General features: G+C 33.3%; 2 protein-coding genes across 3 annotated transcripts in view; both read right to left on the bottom strand.

The window, feature by feature from the left end:
- Positions 1-1,260: 1,260 nt before the first annotated feature.
- Positions 1,261-2,555, bottom strand: LOC103580449 (uncharacterized). Its single transcript, XM_053741685.1, has 3 exons — positions 2,493-2,555; positions 1,849-2,391; positions 1,261-1,752 (listed from the first exon to the last, which is right to left on the bottom strand). Exons 1-3 carry the CDS (start codon positions 2,553-2,555, stop codon positions 1,261-1,263), a joined length of 1,098 nt encoding a protein of 365 aa, XP_053597660.1.
- Positions 2,556-5,760: 3,205 nt separating this feature from the next.
- The window catches only part of LOC103577221 (RING finger protein 121), a 76,033-nt gene continuing 73,243 nt past the window's right edge, over positions 5,761-8,550 (bottom strand). For both annotated transcript variants that reach the window (XM_053742090.1, XM_053742089.1), the window contains exon 7: positions 5,761-5,941. In XM_053742090.1, the coding sequence (XP_053598065.1) occupies positions 5,821-5,941 (121 nt within the window). In that variant the 3' untranslated portion in view covers positions 5,761-5,820. The remainder of the gene's footprint in view (positions 5,942-8,550) is intronic.

The raw sequence follows: 8,550 nt of genomic DNA, 5'->3' as shown, positions 1-8,550 counted from the left end.
GTACTTACGCTTGCAAGTAATTCTTAATACCTGGTGGAAATTCACCCCTTTCTCCATAAGCTTCCCCGGTAATTACAAGCCGTGAGGATATATAAAGTACGATATCGGCCTTAAGGAGTGCCGAGTTAAGTCACCCTGTGCCCGACAATAATCACATAACGGCCTGTCACGTAAAATTCAGAAGTTCTAATTGGTATTCAGATTTATTCAGAATTTAAAATCCAGTTTTATCTCGAGAATCCAATCTAATTATTGATACTATTCCACTGAAATTAAGGTGCGGTTTAAGATCTAATCGCGGATTTCTATTGTTTGAGAAATAAGAGATTCTCATTCACTCACCGTTTTTATTGTCAAATCCGAAGCTCGATCATTAGCTATCTGCGGAAGACTGGACCTTGGTTAGTATCTTTTTGATATATTTGTTTAAATCACGAAATTATCTATCTGGTTCGGAACTCGCGATCACAAGTGTAATTCGGGTTGAATTAGAAATTACCTAACCTTCTGTGCAAATGTGAACCAAAATTCCGAAATTCAGTAAAAGTGAATTGTGAACAATCCGGTGCTGTCTGAAAAGGCCAACCACAACGTGATCACCTCCACTCAACGCCAATCAAGAGGGTCCAACTCACCACGGGGTGTCCAACCGATTGTCCAGTCAACACCAAGTTACAACACTCACCATCTGTTGTATTGTAACTACAAGCATCTTGAGATTCAATGAAAATCACCTGTATCTGTAAGTCCTGACATCTTTATTCTAATATTAAGAAATTCATACATATTCCTGACCCCTATCCATGTTCGGCACGGAAAACGTGATTCCCGTTACCCGAGTAAAGGACTTAAGTGTCTTGATTCAAAATTAAGGGGCTGTCGTATATTATGTCTGTCTGGACGTAACATCGGCCATCTTTGGTTCACTCCCAGAAACTTATTTCTACTTTTAACATAATTTAAGGGAGTGGCGATATTCGGGTCTTAGTGATCCATGCGACGCCCGGTGATTAGTCGCATCACTAACCCACAATTTACGAGTTCAATGACCAGTTATTGATAGTAAAGAAATTCACAATTCAAATATTTAAATTTTCAGGACTTTCTTATTTACTCTGTTACAATGGTATTGTTTTAAAATTTATAAATACTTTAATTTTACCAACTAAAATTATTATTTTTTTTTTTTCTTATTGAGTTATTTAAAGTCGCTATAAACAACTGGGGTCATGAGCAATTACATGCAAATTCACATTGGCATTAGATTTTATTGTATATCTTAGTCAATTTAAGAAATTTTATAACTTTTCTGCGATGTTCAGTAGTAAAGAGTTCCTCAGGGTTCATTGGTAGGTTGGCTTGTGTTCTTTCACTCTGGTACAGTAAGCAACTAGTTATAAGATGTTTTACGGATAGTATGCTTCCACAGCGTGGGCAGACAGGTGGATCTTTTTTTTCAGGACGGTAGCAATGAGTTAAGTTAGTGTGACCTATTTTCAGTCTAGTTAGGATAACCTGATCTCTTCTTGTCAGAGCTGTATCATCAATTATAGTATTAGTTGAGTCCAGGCCAGAGTCCTTCATGAAAAGTCTGTGAATGTACTTTTTAAAGTCTGACAGTGATGTCTTAGCTTGCGGTTCAATTGGTTTATTTAACGCATTTTTGGCCTCGGTATCCGCAATTTCATTTCCCTCGATACCTTGGTGGGATGGAACCCAGGCTAAGATGACTTGAGTGTTATTGGTTTGGAGCTGGAATAGAGTAAGTTGTATTTGTTGAATGATTGGGTCATTGTTGGATGATTTTGTTATTGCTCGAATGGTAGATTTAGAGTCAGTGTATATTACTATTTTAGAATCAACTGGAGTATTTAGTTTTTCCAGCAACTTTAATATAGCGAAGGCTTCGCATGAGAATATGGAGTAAGTGTCAGAAAGGCTGTTGACTGTGATCTCTTCGTTTGATACAATCGAGTAACTAGGTTTGTTTTCTTTTTTAGATCCGTCCGTGAAAAAGACCTGGTAGTCATGGTACTTGGCTTTATTCTCTAGGAAGAGAGCCTTGAAGGTGTCACGAGAAGTTAGGTTTTTAACATTTTCATTCAAGGTCCAGTCTGTAAGAGTTTTTAACTCTTCCCATGAGGGGATTGGACTTAGAGACCTTTTGAATAATTGCGACAGAGAGGAATTGATTAGACTTAGATAGTTTGGCAGTCTGAATCTTAGCGGCCTAAGTAAATTTGGATGGTTTTCGTATTCAGCTAGTAGATGTTGGTTGCGCGTAAAGAACTCCGGATTATTCGGTAGCTCTTCTGTTGCTGAGTGAGAATTCCTTTGCTTCTGACAAGATTTCAGTGGTAGGGCTTGTTCTGAAAAGCTCCCATTGCCAGTCTCAGGTTGTTAGATTGTATTGGATCCAGTAGTTTTAGAGTGGACTTACTGGCTGATCTATATATTGTGGCTCCGTAGTCGAGTTTGGATCTTATCAGTGCCTTGTAGGTATTGCCTAGGACTTGTGTGCTAGCACCCCACTGAATGGATGATAGTCCTTTCATAATATTCGTTCTTCTTTGACAGTCTGCTTTAAGTTTTTTTATGTGGGGTATCCAAGTGAGTTTGGTATCCCAAGTGAGTCCCAAAATAATTAACTGTCCAGTTCGAGTTATTGGCTGCTTATTTAAGTAGAGTTGGCAGTCTCCTAGTGATCATTTTTTAGTGAAAATTGTAAACTGGGATTTTTTTGCTGAGAATTTGAAGCCAGTAGAAAGTGTCCACTTGTACAAATTATCCAGTACCAGTTGCATTAGCCTCGTAGTAATATTTAGGTTTTTCCCAGGACATAGGATGGTGAGGTCATCAGCAAAGAGAAGGGCTTTCAGTGGGGCCTCGATGACTGCAAAAATACCATTAATTGCAATGAGGAATATCAGTACGCCTAGAACTGAGCCTTGTGGGACACCGTTTTCAATCTCGACCGGATCGGATACCGAGTTGTTGAATTTTACTCTGATTTTCCTTTTGTGGAGAAAATTTTTGAAACTCAGTATGTTTCCGTTTAGACCAGTTACTTCAAGGATGTTGATGACCTTTTCTGGTGATACCATTTCAAAGGCTTTCTCGAGATCAAGAGAGACAGCCAAGACATGGAAATTGTTGGCAAATAAGTCACAGATGTATGATTCCAAATTTACTAAGTAGTCTGTGGTAGACTTATGGTGCCAGAAACCAAATTGTCGACTGTCAGCCCAATTTTCGTCGTTCATCTTCCATCTAAGTCTTTTACAGACCATTTTTTCGAGTGTTTTGCGCATACTGCAGGTTAAAGAGATCAGTCTGTGGTTAATTGCTTGAGTGATGTCTTTGTCGGCTTTGGGTATTGGTATGACCGTTGCCTCTCTCCATGCTTCTGGGAATAGCTGGTGGTGCCAGATAAAATTATATAACTTTAAAAGGAATTTTAGAGCTTGTTCAGGAAGTTGCTTGATGAACGCATTAGGGGTGTTGTCAGGTCCAGGGCTAGTATCTCCACAGCTTGCGAGTGCAGTTGTGAGTTCGTCTAGTCTGAACGGTTTATTTATCGGGTCAAGATTCAGGTTTTGCCGTTGCCTGTTATTACTATTCTTTTTTAGCTGTGACTTAATATTGAGGAACTCTTCAGAGTAGTTTTGATCGCTAGAGTTCAGAGCGAAGTGGTTGGCCAGGTGATCTGCAATTTGTTTGTGATCAGTTAGTGGCGAACCGTCAGCGTTCTGCGTGTATGAGGTGGAGAGCTTTGTGTTGTTTTTCATGGAGTTAATTTTTTTCCATACAATGCTGCTTGGAGTGTGGGAGTTGATTGTGGATACAAATGACTGCCAGGAGTATTGTTTGCTTTCTTTCGTGGTTCTCCTTGCTTGTGCTCTTTTTTGTTTGTATGTTATTTCATTTTCCATAGTTGGGTGCTTTCTAAACCTTCCAAAGGCTACTTTTGTTTCCTTAATGTCCTTCTTGCAAGATCTAAAATTATTATTATTGTTTCAAATATATGAATATTTTAAATTCGCAAATTATTTTTATCATTCACTCATATTATTGTTTCAATAAATGAAAATGTCAATTTTACAATTAAAATTTATTATTTATTAAGTAAGGAGACAAAGGATATTACTTAAATTTTCTGTTTAAAATTAAATGAAAATTATTTAAGGTAGTTTACTCGCAAATCGACTTTTTTTAGGAATTTAAAAAAAAAATCTACTGTTAAATGAAAAAATTAGAAATTTTTTGAAAAAAACTCTGAATTTCTTGTCCGATTTGTTTAAAAAATATTGATTTTTAAAATATAAATAATTTTAAAATACTTGACGTGTGGTGGGGTACAGTAATCACAACTCGGTAATGCTGCAGTCGTCATACTTAACCCGCGGAAATTCAAATATCAGTTAGATAAGTCAATTTTTGAACATGAAAGTATTTGAGGCTAAAAAATTATTTGAAAACTTTTTGAAATAATTTTTATGAATATTAAACATTTATTCAATGATTTACCCTTACAAAATCTTTATAGGAATCTGTGAAAATTCATCGAATTCTAGGAGGTTTCCTCAGCAGAAATATCTTCAAAATTGTTGGAATAAAACTTTCAAGTGGTAAGTGTAGATTATAAATATTTCTCAAACAATATAATATGACTACCCGCATGAAATTAATAATGTATGGACATATATGAATGCTATTTATATGACCATATATAGTTTAATAATGTCATCAAATTTTGTGTTGAGCACAATAATAAAATAATGAAAAAAAAAAAAAAAAAATTAAATTTATGGGAATCAGATGTCTCATATGTTTTCATATACTAATTGTGAATATTTCTAATAAATACCTAATTTGTAACCATCATACTAACTTAAAAATGAACAGAGTTATTGAGAACAATCATCTACGACAATGCCCAACACTACCCTAGGCAATGCCAGTTTTGCTTAATTGTCAAACGGCAACGTCGAAAATATATTTTAAACACGGACTTTGTCAATTTGTACTAAGCAATCCTGACACTGTTCAGGCATTTTTAGACATTGTGAGTTACATACATAAATTAAATTAAAAGAGTTGAATATATGTAGATAAAAATTATGGTATCTTGTTAAGCGAGTGAATACTGAAGGATATCTGGTGTAATAATCTCAATAAATAGTCGCCTTAAATGTACGATTTAATTATTGAGAATATTTGAATGGTAGTAAGCGAATTCAGTACACAGTGATGATCAATAATTAATTTGCGAAAGCGTAGCGTAAGAGAAAGCACGAAGCGATAGCGTAGACTGCACAATAGGGATCGAGAAAAATGGCAGCTTTTTCTCTTGCAGTTGCCGCGCGATCGTGACTTGGCTGCCGGATCGAATTTTGTTATTGGCTTAAAAGCGCGTTAACTCGTTGTAGTTGGCCACCAATTTTCCTGATTGATCGACTAGTAGCAGGGCTCTTGTATCGCAATTGCAAGTGACCCGAAACTATTCTGACTTTGAAGTCAGTTAAATGTTCGACTGCTCCCGGACATCGCAGAAGTACCCCAAATCAATATAAAAACATGCTGATGATTGAAGATATATCGATAGAAATAAGATATTATAAATATTAAGATACCAATCAGTGAATTTTATAACTTATAAGTAATCTTTATTATTTATAAATAATTTAAACCATCAAATTTTATTATGATCGAGGATCTTTACAAACAATATTTAACTCAAATGAAAAAAAAAATCATAAATCTGTTTCTCTGTTTTAATTTATTAGATTAGATTTCTTTTACATCTTTTTTTTACATAACTTATTCAAGACCAAATATCCAATTAATACCTTGAACAAGGAATAAAATTAATGGTTGCCAAGCTATTAACCATCTAATCCAATCTAGTAATTGACCATAGAGGACATGTGGTCTTTCCCATCTGCAATATTAATGTATATTATTAAGGTCAACAAAACTTGATTATAAAATACAAACATAAAATCACGTATTAAGTAAGACATGGAGTGAATCGATCCAAAGCTTTGCCAATATTAGTTATCAATAAATCGTCAGGTTTGAAAGTGCGATTAATTTTTTTAATATCTCGCAAACTGCGCAACTAATTGACTTTATAATTTAATTAGTTTTAAAACAAGATAACTTATTTTGATTCTCACATAACTATTGAAATCGGTTAATTTGTTCGAATAATATCACTAGCGATCGATGAAAAAAAAAGGAATCTTACCAGTTCAAAAATGATATTAGCTATTATGTCCAATTAATCTTTATTATTAATTTATTTTATTTTATAAATAAATTTACGGAACTCCTCTTTACAAAAGCACACGAAAATGCAGCGTCAGTTTTACTACCATTTATGCATACAAAAGTAGCACGACGATTTTCGCAATAATGATTGACAAATAAATAAAGACTTGTCGTCATTTTCCACCAATGACAACAATGTAATTACTCCCATCAAACATCAAAGTTTTTTAATAGTCTGAGCACTATGCCTCAGGGCATTAATCGAATTGCAGATTTCGTGATCTTCAGTCCTACGGATCGCGAATAACGAAACCTCGAAAATTTCGTGAATCTTATACAGGGATCCGCGTTTGCGTTGAAAAATCAATATCAGAATTTTTAATCTTTCTAATAAGAACCTTATTTCAGGAATCCACGTTTGTGTCGAAAAGTCAATAAGGAATATTTAATCTAATCTTTCCAAAAATCTATTAATCTTACTGCAGGAATCCGCGTTCGCGTTGAAAAGTCAATAACTAAATCTAAATTATCTATTGTTACGCCCAGCTAAAAATGCTAAACATCACATTTACTTCACGAATTTTATTTCGCATTTTAAATTTCTATTTGACAATCAAAAGTAATTTACAGACCAGATTTTATTTTTATCTTTATTTTATTTTTTTTTATAATGTTAAAGAGATAAGGTAGTTTTAAAAAAGGAATGCTTTTAAAAGATTAGGCTTGTTTTTGACATCCAGTAATTATCAAGGCCCAAAGGCCATCTGGAAATACTTTATGAAAAAAAAAATAATTAAAAATATCTATCAACGAAAGCTTACGTGGCGTAGGTAAGAGGTAAATAAATTTTAGTTACAATAAACAAATGAAGTAATCTTTACACAATCTTAATCCTTCACTTTCACTTTAAGTGCACTTTTGTTAAAATATTTTATTATAGAGCAAATAGACAAAAATAGATATTTAAGACGGAAATAGAATCTTATGACGAAGAGGTCATTAAGAAAATAAAACTTAAATAAGTAATTTCTGAAATGAAATATTATTTACAGATTTTATTCAATTTCAACTAACGAAAATGCTTTTTGCAAAAATTACGTAACACATAATTTAAAATTACAATAGTAAACATAATTTTTAAATGTTGGAATTTAGTGTCGGCTGGGTAGCCACCTATAATTCTGATAATTGATATCTACAATGAATAAATTAAATAGACTCGACGCCATTAAATGTTAAATTTTACGACAAATAAACTAACTAGACGCCATGCAACAAATTACTTAAATTTTAAGTAAAAATTATAACTAAATAAATGTGAGAGACTAAATATTAATTAATCATTAGGTTGCAAAATATAATAAGTGAATTTAAATCGTTAATAGCAAGTAAATTTTATAATAAATAAATTTTAATTATAATAATAAGCAAATTAAAATTTTATAATAAATAAATTTTAATTATTATAATAAATATATTTAAGTTATTGTAATATTGTACATGTGGGTGTATATGCGGGTGCGCACGCACATAGGCCCGCATCGAGGAGTGCCCTTACCATTTCCCGGAGTAAAAACCATAGGCAAAGGGAAGGCCCCTAAGGATCTCCGATTGGATGTAGACTTCCCCCAGAACAATCCACTAGATAGACCAATTAGAAAAGTATAAAAGGAGTCACAAAAAAAAAAAAAAAAGGAAAAGCTCTCTTTAATTCTAGTTCCGGATTGAACAGTTTTAGTTTTACTTTTATACAAGTGTTCTCTCACTTTTACACTAGTCCCGTACTAGTTCGGTTTTATACAGTGTCCTCACAATCTCACACTAGTTCCGTACTAGTTCAGTTTTATACAGTGTCCTCACAATTTCACACTAGTTCCGTATTAGTTCATATTATACAAGTATTCTTACATTTACATTACTAAGTATTTTTCAAGTGTTTTATTAAAATTAGTTGTTTGCTAAGTATAATTTTAATGGTTAAAATAAAATTAAGAGAGAGAAAATAATACCTAGAGTCAGTGCAAAATTCTATGATACAAACATCCAGTTGTTGCGACTACAGGTACCGTAATTTCAAGTTATCATATAAAACAAATGAATTTCCAATTTTCTAATAACTCGTAACACAACCCTATAGGGATATTTCTACGTTTAAAGTTACTGACTCGATCTCATTATTGAAAAGGTCTTATAATAATAGTTTTGTAAAATTCAAATTATACGGGTAGGTACAAGCAACAAACTACCTGATATTTCCATATAATTTCGAATTTATAT

This window comes from Microplitis demolitor, chromosome 9 (assembly GCF_026212275.2).
Source record: "Microplitis demolitor isolate Queensland-Clemson2020A chromosome 9, iyMicDemo2.1a, whole genome shotgun sequence".
Taxonomy (NCBI): Eukaryota; Metazoa; Arthropoda; class Insecta; order Hymenoptera; family Braconidae; genus Microplitis; species Microplitis demolitor.
Note: the sequence above shows the minus strand (reverse complement) of the source record. Positions and strands in the feature narration are given on the sequence as shown.

Bases quoted from the DNA above. Each gene is read 5' to 3' on its own strand.
- LOC103580449 (XM_053741685.1), bottom strand. From the start codon at position 2,555: ATGAAAGGACTATCATCCATTCAGTGGGGTGCTAGCACACAAGTCCTA. The intron at 2,392-2,492 runs GCACTGATAAGA...TAACAACCTGAG, and splicing joins TCCTAGGCAATACCTACAAG to ACTGGCAATGGGAGCTTTTC. The intron at 1,753-1,848 runs GTAATATACACT...ACTCTATTCCAG, and splicing joins CTCCAGTTGATTCTAAAATA to CTCCAAACCAATAACACTCA.